General features: G+C 40.4%; 1 protein-coding gene across 1 annotated transcript in view; it reads left to right on the top strand.

Annotated features, from left to right (window-relative positions):
* Positions 1–17,749, top strand: part of mRpS5 (mitochondrial ribosomal protein S5) — a 329,930-nt gene extending 312,181 nt beyond the window's left edge. The window contains exon 9 of the mRNA XM_068387104.1: positions 17,340–17,749. Within this exon, the coding sequence (XP_068243205.1) occupies positions 17,340–17,444 (105 nt within the window). The 3' untranslated portion in view covers positions 17,445–17,749. The remainder of the gene's footprint in view (positions 1–17,339) is intronic.
* The last annotated feature ends 4,502 nt before the right edge of the window (positions 17,750–22,251 follow it).

Consider the following 22,251-nt stretch of genomic DNA (forward strand, 5'->3'; position numbering starts at 1 on the left):
CCGTAAGGTCATCTCGGGGTCAGAATCCACTGCTTTCAAGGCCATCCTGAACGTCGGTCGGGTGTAATATTTCTTGAAATTGGCGATAACGCCCTGGTCCATCGGCTGTTGAAGTGAAGTTGTATTTGGCGGCAGGTACACAACTTTGACATCAGGATGAAAATCATCCAAGTGCGGGGGGTGGCCAGGGGCATTGTCCAGCACCAGCAGGATCTTGAATGGAATTCCATTTTCCCGGCAATACAACTTCACTTCTGGGATGAAATGGTGGAAGAACCAGTCCTCAAATACAGCGAGTGTCACCCATGCCTTCATGTTTGACATCCATATAACGGGGAGAGAGCTTTTCGTCACGTTCTTCAGGGCTCGAGGGTTAGCTGCCCGGTAAACTAGCAATGGCTTCAGCTTGTAGCTCCCTTCAGCATTCGCCCCAAGCATTAAGGTTAGGCGGTCTTTAGCCGCTTTATATCCGGGCATCGTCTTCTCCTCACGGCTAATGTAGGTCTTCTCTGGCATTTTCTTCCAAAAAAGACTCGTTTCGTCGACATTGAAGATCTGCTTAGCCGAATAGCCACCCTCCTCAATGATCTCCTTCAACACTTGGGGGAATCGCTCGGCAGCCTCTTTGTCCGCAGATGCTGCCTCTCCGGACACGGACACATGGTGGAGATTAGCCCTCTTCTTGAAACGGGAAAACCACCCGTGGCTGGCAGAAAACGTTTCTTCGGCAGCACTTTCCCCAGCCTTAGCCTTGACATCCTCAAAGATAGATTTGGCCTTCTCCTGAATGAGCATAAGGCTCAGAGGAATACGCTGCTGCTGCTGATCCTCGAGCCAAATGGTGAGAAGTTTCTCCATCTCTTCTATGATTTTCCCTCTTTTTTTTTGCTAATGATCGTCGATTGCATCGGCACTGCACCTTTCACGTGTTCCATTATACGATCTTTCTGTTTATAAATGGTACCGACGGTCGAACGATTCAAGTTGTATGCCCGTGCAACGCTCACCATTTTCTCACCCGTATCAAGCTTCTTTATTATTGCCACTTTCGTTTCAAATGAAATGGCTTGCCTGTTCTTTGCACTACCACTCTCACTAGAAGCCTTTCGCTTTTCACCAACCATATTGAATAATGGATGCACGAGATATTTAATGATAAAAATGAAAAAAGTTCTTTGCGCACTGGAGATACTTTCACGCACTTACGCACTGCAACAAACTGGGCAGAGGAAGGTGGATGCTGGGTGAGCTCTCACAGCGCCAAGCGTCGGTATTAGCGGCGGAAAGAAGCACTACTCGGGAAAGGGCGCGCAATACAAAATCTAACTTACAGCATCTCTTTCCGAACATTTTTCGACATACGCGCAGACATGTTCGTATGTACTGTTGTTCGTAACTCGAATGTTCGTAAGTAGGGGAGCGACTGTACATATCTTACTCCAATTCTTGTACAACAATTGCCCCATGTATGAAAGCAACATACCAAATACTTCCACAGTTAATATGCTTCAAAATAATATCAAAAAATTATGCTTTGACTAGAACACGATTACTTAACATTACCGGCTAATTTTCTTAAAATTTCGGTAAGAGTCGATTTTGGCCCGTGTGGCCGGACAAGCACATTAAATATTGCAAGTGTAGAAAATTATTTTTCTTTTATTATTTTTACTCATTAGCCACTTCCCATCTGACTATTGACCAGTACAGCCCCCATTATCATAAAAAAATAGGTTTTATCAATTACAGAGACTCAGCTTTCATGATTCCAGGAAAAAGACCACACTTTCATCCCAGAAAGTCTGGTGACTGGTTTATTCAGTTTGTAGCTGACAACTTTGACATGTTAGAAGAGACCTTGGATGATTAAAGAACTCCACATGTCACACAAATGGCTGTCTTCCAGTGAGGACCATTGAATCCATCCACCAGGAAAGACACAGTGATCGGGAGAGAGACATCCACTCAGCAAGTCCCCACAGAGTTGCATCAGCTAGCAATTGCATATGCTCCCACACAGTATGTTTCACCAAACTATGCTTTCACAGTTACTATGAACAGCTTAGCTTGTCCTCCCACATGATCATTGGAGTGAAAGATGGTGCATCTTGAATGGGTAATCAGCCATATGGAGGCTTTAGGTATTCAAACCATTCTTGCATGGACAGGTTTCAATCAGGCTGTAAGAAGCTCAGATGAAGTAACCGCAGTGGGATATCTCTCGGTAATTCCAGTACCATCACACAACCTTGACACTGGTATGACATTCCATCTGAGTTAAAGCCATTGCAACAAAGCAGGATCAGAGAACAATAGCGATTACACTGGATCATGCACTCTATCACAGAGCAAAAGAGTTTGTTTGATTGTATCCATAAAAGCTCAACAATATAATCGTCTGACTGGGCTCACTCCACAGAGCAATGAATTACTTACAGGTTCTTGGAAGGCACTTTGCTCAGTCTGGTCTGATAGATGAAGGGATTGAGACTGGAGTGTTCAGTGAGTGTGTGGCTCAGAAAGTTATGCTGGGCAGATCTTGGAATTGAACTGTATCAGCTCATAAGCTCACAATGGAGGCCATGTGACTTGAACTCTTCAAAAGCTTCAAAATCTTGCTGGATAACAATCCCAAGCACAGCTAAGAGCATGTTAAGGATGGCACAAACACAAAGATCAAACTAAATGTTTACAAGCAATCATAGACTTTGTCACTCAGGCTCCTAATTTGATGAGAAATCTTGATGAGTTTGTTGACCTGAACTCGAGCAGTTCTCCATTCATGTCCTGGAAACAGTACCTAGACATGGTAGAGGTTCTACTCCGCTATATTCAAGCAGACAGGGAAGGCGAGTGGTCACGGAATTTGTTTACATTTAAGGAGATGATGCTGCTCATGATGGCATATGATCACACCAACTATTCAAGGTGTGGGTTAGTCTATCTCATCGATATGCTTCAAGTAGGCAAGACCACACCAATTGTGTATAAGGAATTCTGTGCTTGAAAATTTGTGATAAAAGTATCAGCCGGTGCCATCAATCAAATTGCTACCAGACTTGGCACTCGAGAACATCAAGAGACAGTGTAAAGTCGCTGTTGTGGTGAGTACATCGAGAACTAAAATTGCCCTGGATCGTTGGATGATCACTTTTGAGCACAAATTTCCAATGACATCAAACACATGGAGTTAAACCTGGATCAAACTCATTAGGTGACAGGAGTTCCAAAAGTATGATGAGGGACAAAAATTATGTACAAAAGCTGGAAGAGCATATAAAGCAGTTTAGCCCCTCAATCGTGAAGGAGAAGTGGTCTGCATATCTACAACTGACGTGGTCGACAAGACATCGGAAAGGACCTATTAACAGCTATAGAACATAGTAGAGAACAGATAGCTACCCTCTTAGAGGAACATTTACTACCAGGTGCTACACAGTATATATGACCCTATCATTAAAATCAAGTAAAAAACCTTTGAGAATTTGAATCTGGTTGAAGTTTCCACTGTTACAGGGAGAAGCAGAACAATCAGGGCAGAAAGGGACTTGTTTTGTAGGCTTTTGAGTGCAGCTGGCAGTTAATGTCAAATAGACCTCAAAGCTTTATTGCAGCATAAACTGTTTACAGTTCCCTTGGTAATTGCAACTGCAGATTACACGTTGCAATCCACAGACAAGGCAGAATTTTTCCACTTGCTTGCTGACTCACATGCCCAAGCCAAACTTCCTGTAGCAGACCAAGCAACATGTGTTATAGTGGATGTAATGGCTTTGGAAAAGCTATCAAATGCATCATCGTTTGGAAACTTGGCAAATTGCTTCTGTGATCAAGTCTGCAAATCTGTGAGGTAGCCAAACAAGACTGGACATCGTTTTTATGGGTATTACCAAACCTCCATCAAGGCTGTGACACATGAGTAAGCAGATCTGTCAGACGAAGGAAAGTCAGGAGGATTATTTATGGGTGTGGTATGCATCTACCTGCAGTTTGGAAAATATTTATCTCCTTACAGGAGAAAAAAATAAAATGTGATCTACTTCCCTAGGGAACAAATCATCGTGAAAGCAAGGAGACTTCCTGCTAACTATTAAGTTGTGGTGCCTGGTGGGACAGGTTTCCTGCTGTGTTGTCATCTGCAAGAGTGGTTCGCCATGTAAACTCACCCCTCGAAGAAGCTGACACGGATATTGTACTGCCTGTGCAGATGCATATGCACAAAGTTTCCAAAGAGACATCTTCTCCAGGGACACTGATGTGCTCCTTCTTTTCATATACCAAGCAACAGCTGAAGAGGCCTAGTGAAGTGCTGGTGTAATACCAGAAAAAGTCTTTGGTCCTGTGCATACTGGGAGATTTGGGAGATTTATAAGGATTTATAAGGATTTTGTATGCCTCAAAAACTTTTTACTCCATTTGCTCTTGGGTAGAGCAATTCACTTAGGTGTTTAAAGAGTTTTTATGATCTTGTTTAACGTATTCTTGAAATCGTTTACCATGTTACTGTTACTACATCCACTGGAAGTCTATTCCATGTATATGCTATTTTTTGGGCTCAGCCACGTCGTCCTGATGGAAGGTTCCTTTAGGCAGCTTTCTAAGGGATATTTGACTATAGTGATACTCCCAGAGAATTGACCACAGGTCTCCAGAATTCTAACTCCTGGCGCGAGTATCCTTAATATAACTCTTAAGGATATTGCATAATATCAGGGGTCGTATTTCTTGATACGACACATAGCAATCTTCACCCCAAATAGAGTTTTCGCTTTGAGGGGGAAGAGTGGCGAAATTGAAGGGGAGCCGTTATCAAGGTTACCCGGAGGATCCCCTCCCTATACCACCCCGGTGAACCATTTCTTTTGTAGTAGCGAATTAAGCATGGTGTATCTCCCAACTGCTCTCGGTTTTGTTACTATTTCAAGGATTATTACTATGCAATCTCCAGCATCTTGATACTCTGGAAAGTTGAGTATTTAATCTTTCCTGTGTATAATTTTTGGCTCACTTCTCACAGTTAAATTAGCATAATTTAGATGTGTTTAGTGGAGCAGAGCCATCACCAGAGGCGGCCATTTTGGACCGCTTTCGTACACCATAAATGCTTTATTTAGTTAGTAGTATGACGTCCCCGGTATTTAGCTTTAATGAATTATAGCTATTTAGGCAAATTATACTAGTGAAGATAAGATTACACATGTAATATTTCCTCTTGTTGAACGTTTCGATAGTATACGATAGGGCCTCGATGATGTAGTTTAGCCGAGATTCCGACTCGAGTTAGGCTAGCTTAATGCGGTTTAGTATACTTTAATAACATCCCTGTTTATCCTCTTGTATCGTTTTATCAATTCAATTGGAGATAGCACATCTCCTAGAATTACTAACATAATTCGATACTTATCTCTTTTAGAGATTCAAGAATAAACCCTTCCTTCCCTCTGAGTGCCGCCATTAGGCGGCAACCCTATCTTTGGTCTGGCCATAGAGTAGTGTACTCTGGCTTGACTGAGATAGTGTTTCTGTCTATCCTCTTTGCCGGTGAGTATCCTGGCTTTGAATTACGACAGTAACTCAGAGTATTCAGTCTTGTTGTCGGCAACTCTACCGATGGGGGATTAGTCAATCCCCCTGCCGGTTTCACAGTTGCCGGCATAGGAAGCCCGGCTTCCCTATTCCACAACCGAAAGTGGTAGTACAGTTGCTGCCACCTTCTCCCTTGTAGTCTAGAAGACATGCCTTATATCCGGCAATGTCTTAGGCTGAGGTATTGTTATTTTTCTGCCGCCCAAGACGGCGCCGGCATAGGAAACTATGTTTCCTTGTTTTGCTGATGACAGTGGGAGGCAGACGTACCGCCTTCTTTCTATGCAAAAATATAAGACCCTTTCCCTTCCCCTTCTGCCCTTTAGTGATTGCCTGGCCACCACAACATCTGTGGCCGGTATTCTACAATCTCCCCACTTTCCAGGCTGATTACAATGCCGGCCGGGCTCCTACAAAGGCGGCTAGATTGCCGCTTCGACCTATTCCCTAATGGAAGCAAGGCTCTAGGAAAGATTGTGCCGGCCATGACGGCTACCAGTGGGAGACCCATTACAACTTTGAGTATTCTTCAGTCCTCTCTTGGACTGCCATCCACAAACCCTGTAACTGGCAGTGCAGCCGGCAACAGATATTGTGGCTGGATGGAAGCTAGAATGAATACATTCTCTCCCCTTCTATTTGAATCCTCATTCTGGAAAGAAGGCAGTAGAGACAGTAGTCCCTACAACCCTTATTATTGTACTAAACTATAATACGGTAGCCCTTGTATCCATTCTTTCTCTTTCTCTGTCGGTTAGTGCCACCAGGTAATAGCCTAGCCGGTAGTATGCCGGCAGAACTACAGTATAAGACTATACAATAGCCAGTATTCCTGCAGTATAGAAATACAGCAATTAGAAAACTACAGTATATAATATACAGTAGTATGATTTTCCAACATATTCCGTGTATCCTTTCACAGTTCATTGTTGAGACCGCTAAGCAAATGTTGAAGTGAAGTATTCCTTCAACATTCTGATGTATCCTAGATCATCAGAACATAAAAATCTCTACCCTACAGTATTAATATTCACTTGTGGGAGAGTTAGTACTAGTATACACTGACTCCAGCTCTACGTAAGAGAGCTATTCCACCTACTATTTCCCTAATTAGGAAATTTTAAAGTATTACTATCGAGGGAGGTCACAACAATTGCCTGGACAGGAAACACAGATATGTGTCTTTCCTATTTCCTTTCTAGCTTACTATCCTAAGCTATAATTATAATAGTAATGATTACTATTTACAGTACTACATGTGAATAACCCCACACTCATTTCACTCTTTCCTTCCTTACAGGAGGAGGGCAAGGTGAAGTGTGCAGCCCTGTTCTGCAACTACAAAAGTAGGACCTTTTATGGCCACAAGATGTGCAGGTCTCATGCTCCCCGCTGCATCGTATTTGGATCCCTGAGGTACTGGAACCCGTATTTTTAGCATACAATATATTATATCAATAATATAAACAACCTAATACTCATTCACCCTTCTCTCCCTTACAGGAGGAGCCAATGGCGAAGTGTACAGGGGTGTTCTGCAACCACAAGAGTAAGAACTTTTGTGGGCATACGATGTACGGGTCTTATGCCCCTGCCGCATCGTATCTGGATCCCTGAAGTTCTGGGACCCGAAAGGTCACTCCAATTGCTGGATCTTGCTGACCGGCGGCTTTGTAAAAGACATCCGTGACACTATGGAGTCAAGGGATACAGCAAGGGAAACCCAACAAAGGTGAGTATGAGGCTTCCAGAAGAACGTTCAGGGACCTTACATACCTAACAAATTTTGAAGTGCCTACTATTCCCTAAGGCTCAATCGAGTACGTTTGTGCCTCTGGCACAGGTCCAGCCTCCCTCTATCCAACGGAGGGTGGACACGGATATCAACAGGCACTGCAAGGCTTGGACATCCACCAATATCGGATGTCAGAGGTGTCCATTGACACCAGACAGGACCTACTGCAAGAAGGCCCTGTATAAAGAGTGGTTCAACCACCCATGGAGGAAGAAGGATCCGTTTCGATGATGACCGAGGTACCTCAGCTCACTTTGCCGGCATATTAACTTAAGCTTGCAACCTTTCCAACCCCAACTCCCCAACTGGCTAGACAGTTCAGCAGATGCTGACACTGTTCCGGAAGGAACAAGTGGATAATAACCAAGATCTCAATGAGAGGAAAAGAGAGGTCCAGGGAAGGAAATGTCCTGGCGCTTCCAGGGGCTCCGCTAAGCCCCCTAAAATATCTGTCCTCCCTCACTGTTCCGAACCAACCCCTTGGGGTAAACGGAACACATGCCCAGGTTGAATAGGAAGCTTTATTCTCTTAGAAGTTGGGGCCCAATTCCCATGAAGAGCTTCAATTCTGGCCCAGCTTTCAGCGTACCAGATTGCTTTGTGAGACTACAAGATGAACCTACATCCCGCGAGGAGGCTATACCGAAGGATGTCATTGTCCTCGAACATGACAAGGCCCAAGCCATCCTTACCAAGACCCAAAAAGGAGCCGGATATAATGACTCCAAAGTCTCAGCAGTGAACAAGAAGCATCCAACCATCATTTCTCCTTCCTCATGAGCCTTCCTCCCTTTCGGGGAAAGCCCTAGACTGTGTTAGAAGAGCAGTCGAAGAGGGCAAACCCTGCTCAACCCTAGAGAAAGGTCTCTAGCTATGCCCACTTGCGAGGAGAAGTGGAAAGAAGTACATCTAACCTTCTCCGTCTTGAAGTTGGATAAGGAGATAGCAGGTCAGCAGTTTAACGAGATCCTACCAAAGTTGCCAAACCATCCCTTGAGAAGGGAACAGGAGATGAAAGATAAGCTTATAGCCTCCCTGTCTCGTCAGAACCGCTTAAGAAATGTGTGCAGGCCTTTAGTAACGCCCCACCCTTGTGATGGATTTGTAATTTTTTCTCAGGTCAAAAAAGGACCGGTAGAGACCATGTGTTTGCCGCATCAACGGTGAAACACGAACCCAGAAAACTGATTTCATCATGTATCTGGGGCATAGACCCTTTCCCACAAGAAATGGTCCTAGAGGTCTTTGCCAAAGCCACCACGGAGAAAGGGAACCTGCTCCAAAAGTGGGGCATGTCCTCAAAGAGGAAATCATCATTAGAACTGCACAATTTCCGACCGTGACCATGATCACGGTGCCTGAAATGGCATTCCAGCTGTCGACCACCTTCTAGATGGTCTCTCATCAGCTGGTAGCCAGTCACCTGTATTTATTCCAGGCTTTGAAAGGCACTTGCCCCAAGGATGGAGGAGGACGAGGTCACGGAAATATGTCCTCAGGAACCTCTAAACAATGTGAGGTTCCTGGTATTAGGGAGACTTTCCACTTTCGGGATCATTGGACCTTCGATCCCTGGGTCCACAGCCAAATTACGAATGGACTTGGTTGGAAGGGGAACGAAATCCACCCCACCTTTCCAAAATTCTTCCAACATTTCGCCTTATTGGAAGAATATGCCTCAGAACTCTTGAATAAGAAGGTAATAAGGAAAGGGAAGTCCATCAAAATTCCAGGGAAGGCTGTTTTATGTTCCCAAGAAGGACTCGGACAGACCCAGAGTCATCTAGACTTGCCTATACTCAACAAGTTCATCGAGAACAACAAGTTCCGGATACTTACAATGCAACACATAAGGACCCTTTTACCAAATATGGGCCATATATAGTTTCAATAGACCTGGTAGATGCTTACTGGCACCTACCAGCCAATCGCCCCCTCTCCTCCTACCTAGAATTCAGGCTGCAGGAGACAAAATGTGTCTTCACAGCCATGCCCTTTGGACTAAGTATAGCCCCAAAGGATTCACAAAACTCACGGACAGGATCGTCTAGCACCTGCGCTCCGAAGGAGTACAGGTAGTAGCATACCTGGACGATTGGCGGGTGCTCGCAGCATCCAAGACTACTTGTCTGCAAGCGGCCGGAAAGGTGATCCAGTTCCTGGAACACCTAGGCCTCAAGACCAGTCGCTAGAAGTCTTGCTTTTCTCCAGCTCACAAGTTTCAATGGTTGTGAATCTATGGTAACTTGCAGTCACAACACCTCCATTCTATTAAAGAAGGAGAGAAAAATAGCAGTATCTGTCAGGAGACTAATCCAACACAAGAGGATTTCAAAATGCCAACAGGAAAGAGCACTGGGCTCTCTCCGGTTCGCAGTAGTGACAGACCCGTTGCTAAGAAGCACAACCAAAGGATGTGCCAGGATTCTGGAGAAGATACGCATCAAACGTTCTAAGAGATCGACAAGGTTGACACCGACCCGATTGCGCACACTATTGAGGCCATGGTCAATGAATAAGAGCCTAGCACAGACAATTTTCTTGCAGCCACCACAAACATCAGTGGGAATACACACGGAAGCCTACCTGAAAGAATGGGGAGGCCATCCGTATGAAAGAAAAGGGCAAGAAATTGATCATTCCAGTTCAAAAACTTTCACATCAACATCTTGGAGGCTATGACAGTCCTCCTGACATTGAGGAGACTATCCCCTCACAGAACAGTCCACATCAGATTGGCTCTCAACAATGAGGTGATACTAACATGTCTAATCGACAACGCTCGAGTTCACCTCACATCAACCATGTGATATTAGCCATCCTCTGCCTGGCAAGGAAGAGTAGATGGCATTATCAAGCAGTTCACCTTCAAGGGTTCCGCTATGTGACGGCAGATGCTCTATCCAGGCGAAAGCTGATAGAGACAGAATGGTCCCTAGACGCAGACTCATTCTCCTTTATTCTTGATAAAATTCCCGGAACTGCAGATTGACCTCTTCGCAACGAGCGACAACAAGAACTAGTAGCCCCTTACGAGAACCTTAAGCAGAGGCGATAGACGTCATGTCTTTCGACTGGAACGGATGGAATCGAAGGTATGTGCTTCCACCAACCAATCTCTAGCTAAAAGTCCTCGACAAGCTAGTATCCTGCAAAGGAACAGCTCCTGTAGTGGCCCCCAAATGGCCCCAAAAACAATTGGTATCCTGTAATTATAGAATTGAAACTGTAGCTGTTTCCTCTGCCGTACCCAGCTTTATCAAATCTGGTGCAGAAGTCGGCTGTTACATTTCATCCCCGAGAACCAACAACCTGCATTTCAGGATTTTTTCGCCCTAACAAAGAACAAAAGTTTGGGATCTCGAAGAATGTGACCGACATCATTGTACAGTACAAGCCAAGTCCAACCAGGAGACAATGTGAATTGTCTTGGAAGAAAGGGGCACCCCTTGTGAAAACAAGGGGACCAACAGAAATTTCAACAGGTTTCTGTCTCTCTTTCTTTTACTTAATTGAAAGAGGCCTGACTTCCACTACGATAACCACATGTAAGTCGGCCTTGACTAGACCTCTTCTATATGCCTTTGAGACGAACCTCATAAGCAAAACCTTTTGTAAGGTACCAAAGCATACACTAGACCCAAGCCGACAACCCCTCTAAAGCCCATTACATGGATGTTGGTCAAAGTCTTACACTATGCTTTGAACCTAAACAATGAGGATTGTACTCTAAAGTAGCTAATACAGAAAGTCATTTTTCTGTTCGCAATAGCCTCAGGGGCTAGAGTTAATGAAATTTAGGCCATACTCAGTTCACAGAAGAGGGAGAGCTGAATCCTTTTCCGATCCTACTTTTCTCGCCAAAACGGGCTGCCCTCCAAAAGGTGGGGTCCTTGAAGAATCTGCCCACTGAAGGAAGATGTCTCCCTGTGCCCATTAGGGTGTTTTAAGGTCTATCTTCGTAGAACTTAAGACTTCAAGGAAGGACAGCTCTTCCGAGGCGATACCTTAGGATAAAAAATCTATCCCTAAATTAACTGAGAGTAGTGCTCACCTACTTATTCGCAGAGCGGATCCTGACAGCTCACCCGCAGTTCATGATCCTAAGAAAATTGCTTCTTCACGGAACTTTTTCCAACACTATTCGAAGCAAGTACATAAGATAAGACATGTTGTGGTGGTGGCGGATAGTTCAAAAGAACCCGTCGTCTAAGCCTGCGACGAACAGTGAACTGCTTTGGGACTTTCCAGTGCATCGGGTGCATGGGTACATTTACCCTCAAGTGCATATCATAACTATGATTAACACACTGTTCCACATAGGTGCATATCTGACCGATAACACCAGTGGCAAGTGAACGTTGCGTCACAGTGTTCATGCATTTCCAAAATCTGTACAGACCAGTCCGATTTGGTTTCACATCTCTATTGAGTAGCATCATTTTGATGAAATTACATATTTTCCCAAAAGGAGAAAATATGGACCCTGATGTGTTTTCAATGCCGGATCAGATTCATACCTGATTGTAACTACAATTGATAATTTAACTACAAGGTAAAATACTGAACGTATTTGCGTCTGATTGCTGCTATCTCAGTAACAAACGAATAAAGCATACTAGAGTTTTAATTAAGCCCTAGAAGGGCCCAACTTGAAATCAGAGTACAGATTTCCAAGGGATAAAAAGTAATCTCTAAGATTTACCGTCCGTCCCTATGGAGATACAAACTTTGAATCCTTTTAGTCGAAGTCGACACTTTCCCTGCAGGGGGCAGGAAGCCCTAAGCTAGTTCCAAGCTTAGTGGATATGATAAATAATGCTAATGTTATATATAAAGGTCTAGGAGACCATATAAGGAACTCATTCAAAGTAAAGGCACTTATAAAAACCCACAGATATAGTACTTTCAAGTAATTCTCTGGTAAACTTCCATCAGGATGACATGGCTGAGCCCAAAAAACGGATTTTGAGCAAAGCAAAAAATCTATTTTTGGGTGATATGCCCATGTCGTCTTGATGAACCCTCCCTTCTTTCTAAAAAGGAATATACATATATGTAACAAAGTCCCCACCCGAAACTACTCTATCTGCGGCTATCCATGGTTAATTGCAACAAGGAATAGTTCGCTGGGGTGGTACGGGGAGGGGATCCTCCGGCTAACCTGGATAACGGCGCCCTTGAATTTCGCCACTCTTTCCCCTCAAAGCGAAAACTCTATTTGGTGTGAAGATTGCTATGTGTTGTATCAAGAAATACGTCCCCTGATGTTATGCAATATCCTTAAGAGTTATAGTGTATTAAGGATAATCGCGCCAGGATTTAGAATTCTGGAGACCTATGGTCAATTCTCTGGGAGTATCACTGTAGTCAAATATCCCTTAGAAAGATGCCTAAAGGAACCTTCCATCTGGACGACCTGGCCATATCACCCAATAATAGATTTTTTGCTTTGCTCAAAATCTGTTTTGTAAGTAAAGAAATTGCTACATTGATTGGTGTTGTATCTTTTCAATTCCAGTTTGTATTCGTTACCTCTTGACTAATTTGTGCTAAGCATGAATAGATTATTGTAATCCACATTTATTATTCCTTTAAGAATTTTAAAGCCTCTATTAACTTTCCCCTTAGTTGTTAGTTGTCGAATTGGTAGGTCAAATAAGTTCAAACGTTCCAGCCTCTGTCTATATCCAAATTGCCTTAGTGTTGGAACTAGTTTTATGGCCCTAGCTTGTACTGCTTCTAGTTTATCTATATCTTTCTGAATTATTGAAGCCTAAAATTGGACTCCGTATTCTAGGTGGGGTCTCACTGGTGATTTGTACAGCTGAAGTACAGGGTCTTCGTTTCTGTATTTGAATTTTCTCTTTATGTAACCTATTAGTTTTTTTTGCTTTCCTCTCAGCTTTTATGCTCTGTTTGGTGAACTTCAAATCCTTGCTGCTGATAAAGATACCAAGATCTTCCTCCCAATCCAAACTTTCTATTTCATTACCCAGTAGTGAGTAATCTGATTGTGGGTTGCTATAACCTATGTACATGATTTTGGATTTTCCTAAGTTAAAAGGCATTTTCCATTTTCTGGACCATTATCCTAACTTCATTACATCCTTTCTTGGGGCTTCTACGTCTTTTGAGTTTGCAGCATTTATGCCTGGTTTCGTATCGTTGGCAAATTTGACTATTCTGCTATTTAATCCTAAAGCTATGTCATTAATGTAAATCAGAAGTAGTAATGGGCTAAAGACAGATCCTTGAGAGTTTATTTGTTGGAATTTGTAACAACCTTCTGGCCTACCATCCCTTGACAGGCTCAAACACAAGTCAATTCTCTGGCCTTGGAAAACACTCTACATAGAAAATATACATTAAGTATCCTGAGCTCTTAAAAGACCTCTGTTGAAGCCAAATTGTACTGACTTGGATGGCTGACATAGAGCTCTTTGTTGTTGAACTTTACAGTTCCACATCAAAGGTAACTTCTTTCCATGCACTTATAAAAGAGCTGTTCCATAGACTCAAAGACCCAGAAAAACTTCTACCACCCCAAGACCCGTTGTTTCTGTATGCTTTGAGTGGTCACTACCAAACATTGATCTGGTACAAGGTTGCTGAAGCAAATTCAGACCACCCACAACCTGTAGACTTGATTTGGATATCGGTAAGACTGGTTTATATTTAAGCCAAATCTGATGACACTCCCACCAATCCCGACAGCCTGCACAGTACTTGTGACCTGTAGCTATAAACCACATGCTCCAACCAACACTGTTCTTGTCACAAGCAGAGCACATCTTGCAGTGCAGCTTGTTCTTGTCGAGAGGACTGCTTGAGAACTCCTCACTTACCAAACAACGGTGCTTCAGACGACAAAAAGACCAAATGGCCTTCTAGTCCCCCCACCTCACAGCCTCTACTGCTCTACCAAATAATATTCCCCCCTTTGAAATTGGATTAATAAGTTACTGAAAATCTTCTACACTACCTTTGGATTTCCTGAATGATTTACAAAAGAAATCATGTTCTATATAGGAAAGCAATAAAGGAGTGATTTGGTTGGTTATTGCTTATTATTCTTCTCTTTCCATGTGACATTTTTATCTAGTAGTGGGAAATTTTGTTCCTTTTACAAAATTCTTGCAATCTTGTACAGTAGTCAGGAATTCGTTGTAGTAGTTTGCGGACTTTGGCCAGAGGTAGCACCCGAACTGCCTAATGTCCAAATGCCGACCACAACCCAACGTTCACTACACAACAAATATACAATGGTGGAGTACCCAAAAACCTAAGTAACAGGTCAAGAGAACGGAACACTGGGCACCACCCGTTGATTTATACTGGACAAGGTGACCCAGCTAGAATCTTACTTCCTTCTTATCTTCCCTTGCCTTGGGCTTGCTGAATAAATGTGTAAGATGATCATTGATTCATTTCTTAGAAGTTAGCAGCATTAATAGATATAGCTCTATATTCTTTAGGTAAGAGGGTTTTAAACTTGGGAAAAAAATAACGGGACACTTTGGGAGGAAAAAATTATGATAAATGACTTATTAGAAAGATTAAAAAACAGTGGCTGAGAAAAGGAGCACATTGGTGTAAGGAACTGGAATGAAATGCTGTATTCATAAAAACAAGCAAAAAAATATTTATTTGTAAAGGAAAAAAAAAAAAACTGTTAGGAATACATTAACATTGTTTTGTCAATTCAAATAATCAATTAAAGGCAAAATTAGCATCCCTTTACACTCCAGCCTCACAAAAAAAAAAACAAGATAAACAAAAGAAATTACCACTTCTGAATGGTCTTACTGCATATTTCACAAGCAAGAGAAAAATACTAAGTTACATGCAAGACATATCCCTACACAGTTACAAAACAGAACTTTAAAATCCTAACAAAACCATGACTGCAGAACCTGAGGATTTGAAAGAATTAGAAATAGTCAGCCTCCAAAACAAAAGAAACATTACTCCAGAACTAAGCTTAAAGGAGAACCCCAGAACACTATGGTTTTATGACATCTGTAATGACCAGTAATAAACTTGAACACTTACTATCTAATGAACCGTCTATAAAGAACATATAACTGTGAAAAATACTGTACTGCAATAATTTTCCCTCAAAGCAATACTGTCCGCCTCAATCTCCCATCCACCATCAGGCTGCAAAGTCACTTAAACATTCCTAACTGTGGAACAGTATGGCCGCACACGACGCTGTGCAGGTCTCTGTGTGCCCACAATAACAATGTCTAAAAAATCACCAATTGTAAACCCGCACTGTGACAAACTTTCGTTGTCATCGAAAATTTTCTCATCAACAACAGTAATGCCTAAATCTCTCCTTCTTGGAAAGGGTTTTGATACTGTATTTCTGGAACCATTCAGACTAAACTCGAACACAGTCCCATTCCATTTCAATCGCTACTGTGAACTATTAATGTCTATGACATCCTCTCATATAACAACACAGTAGCATACTTCTAGTTAAAAGGCAAAATTTATGAATACAGAGCAGCATCACAGACCACTACACACTGGTAACAGGCAATAACCCACATTCCTAATGTTTTAGGTACAGTACTCGACGGATACTCTCAGTTTCCCATCTGGGTGAAGGGGGCTGCTGTTGATACCTAGAAAGGAATAATAACAGATTAAGGCACTTTTTTGGTAGGAGGGACTTGAGAGCTACAAACAAATACTAGTGTGTTTCATAATATACAATCCACTAAGCTTTCTTAGATACAAACCATTTTCTTTTATTCCATCGTTGCTTCAGAAAGTTCTGTGACATCCTCTTTTTTAGTGTGAGAAGTTTTGCATCACGCTTCTTGATGTCCTTGTACCAGCCACTACTTGCAATAAAGGTCCCTTTGTGATCTTGTCCTCCAGCATAGGTAGTGTTCAGGTTAGCATAAAAATATAAGACCTTAGAAATTGTTGCCTAGATTGATATACTATATTACTGTACCTTCTTTACATACTGTGGAGTTAGATGAATAAGTCCCTCTTTATTGGCTCCATTATTCTGTTGCTCATCATAAGATCCTTTGTACAGCCCCAGATAGTATAGTCTACCCCTCAGCAAGAACGTCTTTCTTCAGAAGCATAAGAGATGGTTTATTGACCAAATTGTAGGACCTTAGCAGTACGAATGGTTCCATGTCCTCCATTACTTTTGCACCATCCAACTAAACGTCTTTGAGCTGCATGCTAGATGTACTACATTTTTAAACACTATTATGTTTACTAATCTGAAGACACTTTAAAGCATTGTTAAATTTATTCATAGTTAAATACAAAAATCACAACACCTTCAGTTGTCTAAGATATCCAAATTTTTGTGTCAAATATGACTACTGGACACATACTGACAATAGTATAGTTATTTATGCTACTACCAAATCCATTTACAAGTTTTATGTATATAATGTTCTGCACATTGCAAAGGGATACACTTGGAAAATCTATCCCTGAGCTTACTACCCAGTATTGGATATTGTTAATGTGAATTTCTGATTCTTAAAAGTCTACAATTTTGCTGTGAAAATTTAAATCAGTTGATACAATATCCAAGGCTGGCAGTACCGACTAACATTTTCTTTTTTCACTGCATATGTAGGCAGCATCTATTCAGCCTGTGGTAGGTTTTTTATGAAAAAAAACAGTCATCTCATACTGCAGTTACTGACTGTGCTTTCCCTCTGTATCCACAATCAATAGTAATTCATATCTTTTGAAATGTAAATTGTAAGTTTGGATCTTACTTGCGAGTTTCACCAATGAAGGTCATTTGTAAAAAAAATGTTGGCCATTATTTAAGATTTTAAAGCACTTTTTAAGAATTTTTTTATGACTTGTTCAGCAAGTTTTCCGTACTACAAATAGATGATCATTTGTTTAACATTTCAAGTTCTATATTGCTTTTAAAATTTGTGTGATTTTTGTTTTTCAGGTCAGACAACAGTTGATTTTAGAATATGGAGACATTCGTAGTTTTTATGCAGATCAGTACCCAGAATGCATAGCAGGTTACGTTAAAAAAGAAGCTGAAGAGTGAACTTTCCTTATGTTGTCTATATAGCAAGTATATAAACTGGATGCATCAATTTTCATACTGATGTTTAGTCTACCAGTAATGTTTCATTCTGTATTCATTACATAGTTGGTGTCATAGATAGTGAAAGATACAGTACCAGCTATACTTATTTGAGTTATTGAACTTGGTTATTCAGAAATACATATTATTAAAGGCTATTTTAACTGCCTCATGAGAAAATTTGTCTATGACTACTGTGTAAATTATGAATTATAAATTGTTTGTATATAAAACCTGTTATAAAACAATACATATTGTGTACCATATGATGTTATTTATTCACCTTATTCCAAAGATTACTTGTACAGTAGGTTCCAGTTGCATCGGGTGAAAAAGGCTTTATAATGCTTTCTCTGCATTTAATAGACTTCATTTTTCCTTGTATTTTGAATAGGAGGTAAACATGTTTTGTATAAAACAAAATTCCAAATCCCATGAAAATACAATATTATTTATACTAAAAGAACAGCACTAACTTGTGTTAGACAAATAAAAGGGATGCATTGTAATCCAAAGTTCTTAACATAGCGAAAGAAATGGTGCTTAATGACTACAGCTGTGATGTATTAGCGTGGCACAAGAATGAATGACATATTGCACTGTACAGTATATACCAAAGAGGATGCAAAATCAAATACAGTAATGAAATATTGAAGTAAAGTTTCAAGCTTCACAGCAGTAAGCCAGGGTTTTCAATTACAAGAAAATATTGTTTTTTATGATGTAAAGTCCTTTTTAAAGGTCATGAAATAAAAAAAATTGAGACCATTAACAGATCATCTCATCAAAATACATACAAATGCACTGCTACAACTGATGGCTCTGTAAAGGCTAAGACCATTGTGTTGCTCTAATGGATTAAGTAAAATTACATAAAAATGGAAGAATTTTAAATTCAATGTATGACATTCATATGTTCATAATATTTCAAAACAGAATGCATAGAATCAATTGCTCCAATAATCATTTTACTGTCATAGAATCAGAATTGCAAGAGATGTGCAATAGAATTTACTAGCTAAACTCTAGAAAGGTAATACTGTACTTTGATCTGAAAATACTGACAATTAAAACATGAAGTTACAATATTAGGTACTGTACATACTTGTAATTAACCGTTAGTAACTGTTACGTTCAACTATTGTACACGACGTAGATCATGCAAACCTACTCAAAAAGATTACCAAACAACAGCAAAAATATAACAGTAAATGAAAATGATAGCCAGCAAACATAAAATATAACTATATTTGAGATTTAACAAATATTTACAGCATTAGACAAGATCCACCAAATATTTACGGCACACCAAAGACCAATTAATAACATACAAAGTTCTTACGAAGAAGGTCTTGAGTTGACTTTCCAAACTGCTATGCAGTGAGGGAAAAATGATGTTGCATAGTTTTAGATATTAAAGTTGAAATGCAGGAACACAGTTTCTGATGACGAAGAGATTAATTTTTTAACTTCTTTATATTATTCAGGATACTGTATTGTTGTGTGTAGTCACTATATTTCAGAGTCACTGAGGGTGTAGCTGTAAAATGTCTCCAAACATCAGCGGTGTAATAGTCTCATTCCCTACCCCCACCCCTCTCGCCCGTCACCTGCCCTTTATATACGAGGGACCAAAACTCATGAATGTTCCTGACGGATGAGACACTCCAGGATTAGCATACAATGACGCCACATGACGGACCAATTCTTGAATCTTCTTGTATAGCTCACACCCGTCAGATGGCTGGCGCCGAAGTAGAATCTAGAACTCTCATAGAAGAACACAGCGATATTTTTGTGTTACAATTACATTAACATATACAGTGAACCCTCGTTTATCGCGGTAGATAGGTTCCAGACGCGGCCGCGATAGGTGAAAATCCGCGAAGTAGTGACACCATATTTACCTATTTATTCAACATGTATATTCAGACTTTTAGAACCTTCCCTTGTACGTAGTACTGTTAACAAACTACCCTTTAATGTACAGAACACTTAATGCATGTACTACAGTACCCTAAACTAAAACAGGCACAAATATTAAAGGTGATTTTATATCATGAGTTTCCTAAACACGCTAAAAAGCACGATAAAAAATGGCAACCAATGTTTTGTTTACATTTATCTCTGATCATAATGAAGAAACAAACTGGAGGTAGAGCTTTGCTTATTACCCAGACATATTTCCCATACTTTTCCCTTAGAACTACATCACATCTTCCTACTTTAGATATATATATATATATATATATATATATATATATATATATATATATATATATATATATATATATATATATATATATATATATATATATATATATGTGTGTATATATATATATATATATATATATATATATATATATATATATATATATATATATATATATATATATATATATATATATATATATATATATATGTATATATATATATACATACCTACATATATACATACATACATATATACATAAATACATGCATATATATATATATATATATATATATATATATATATATATATATATATATATATATATATATATATATATATATATATATATATATATATATATATATATATATATATATATTTTTCAATATTTAACTTAGCCGGTGATTATATAGCTGCAACTCTGTTGCCCGACAGACAACTCTACGGTAAAAACTCGCCAGCGATCGCTACACAGGTTGCGGGTGTGCCCAACAGCACCATCTGTCATCCAGATACCCAGTACTCAATGTAAACAAAGACTCAATTTTCTCTCTGTCGAGCTATCGACAAGACGTACTTACTCGCTGTTGCTAAACTGGAGTTTTTTCACAACTAATTGGTGAAGTACTTTATTCTAGTTTTGAGCTTTCGCTATGCAGGTGTTTTATCTTCATCTTAAATCTTGAACTCGTTTTGGATAGATTTAATTATGGTGACAAAGAGAGTATGGACTTTCTTTCACTTTTAAATGGCCGACCCTTCCCTTAGACGGAAGTGTGTTTAGGCTTTTAGTAATTATCTTATCACGTTATAGATTTTCCTCTATATATTTTATATCTCTCCGCCTTTATTAGGCCTCTTCGATTAACTTTCCATTTATTATAAACATATAAAAATAATTTTAATGTTTTGTTTATATAGACCTTTCCTGAGAGTAGGCGGTCCTAACTTGGAAACCGAAGTTAATCAACGTTGAGCCCTTTATATCGTAATTAGCTTTTAAAGAGCTAAGGATTTAAAACTTTTTAAATGTAATATTTTATGAAAGAATTTCTTTGATAGTCTTCGTACTGTTTTCAAAGATGAACTAACGTTTAGTTTATTTATGCTACGCAGTTGTTGACGTTCAGGACGTTCAACATGCGCTCTATCGTTACGATAGAGAGAGAGTGTATCACGGTTTCACTTTGCAGTAAGAGTAAATCGATTCTGACGTTTTGTTCATTCTTTCTTAGCTTAAATGTTTTAAATTCTATTTTAAAGGAACTTTTTATTTGAAAAACCTTTCAGTTTTTTCCTTTAGTCAAATAACATGTTTTTTTGACGAAATATAATTGGGCTCTTCTCTTAGGTGCGAAATCAAGAGAGAAAGAGAGAGAGAGATAGAGACGGAGGGAGAGAGAGGAGAGAAAACGTTCCGTTCAAGCGGGTAACGTTGTTCTCGAGTTACTCTCGTCCCTAGTCGCTGTACGGGGAGGAAGGATAAAACGTTTTTAGTTTTTTATTCTCGTCCCCAGGCTATGTGCGGTGAGAGATTGAAAACGTAGTTATATGAACTAGTGTTTAGTCTCTTTCCCAGCCACTGATTTTTTTATCTTAAAATATGTTTTCTGTTTTTTGCTGGTATTAATGAGCTTGCATTATACGACTGATTTCGCAATTACTACCTTTTAATGAAGGGTAGAATTGCGTGTTTAAGGTAGAAATCAGTAAAAGTTTCGATTTCAGTGAAATAAGTGCAAAACAGAAAATCGAAGTGATAAAGTGATATGCGCAAAGTGTTACAGTGTTGCGTCCGAGGGTTCGTCTGTTCGTGCCTGTCGTTCACCTAGTCCGGGACCTCTTGCATGCTCCCAAGCCCAGGGGAGAAGTAATGTCAAATGACTTATGGGTTCGAGAGGCCTTAATCAACGAACAGACGTTTTCCCTCTATGGTATCGGGTGTATCTTACCAAGATCTCCCCTACCATAAGACGAGAGAGACGTTGTTTCTCCTCGTCATCCGAAGGCTTTTCGCATAAGAAACCTGTCACAAGGTTTCGAAGCCCTTAAGCGAAAGTCAGTCCTTTCAGGACAGGTCCAGCGTCCTGGTTACAACCATTAGGACAGCTCTGACCCTATGCAGTCATCGGATAACTGCTCGCCGCCTAACAAAAGCGTAACACAGACTCCGAGAGTTTTTTTTTTTTGTTGGCAAAGTGTTGCGGTCACAGACGTTACCCTCGTCTCTTACCACAACCATTTCCGTTGATCCTTAATGGGTTGTATGGCAAGACATGCAGTATATGCTTGCCTCCCTTATGGAAGACTATTCTGCCGATTAGTCCGTTGAGTCTAGCCGTTTATCTCATCGATATCCTGGCTTTCAGCCAACCTAACGTTCCTTTGTGCTTACTGTTGACGTTGGCGTAGCTTAGTCACGTCAGTCAGGTTGTTTAGAACCACACTCGATGTGGTCTCGTGTGGTTTTTCAGCCGCATTTGGACGTTAGGCCACTTGCTGATGCTCCTGTTGACGTTCAAGACGTTCACTAACAATCGGAGTTGACTTGTT

The sequence above is a fragment of the Palaemon carinicauda genome, chromosome 14 (genome assembly GCF_036898095.1).
Source record: "Palaemon carinicauda isolate YSFRI2023 chromosome 14, ASM3689809v2, whole genome shotgun sequence".
Taxonomy (NCBI): domain Eukaryota; kingdom Metazoa; phylum Arthropoda; class Malacostraca; order Decapoda; family Palaemonidae; genus Palaemon; species Palaemon carinicauda.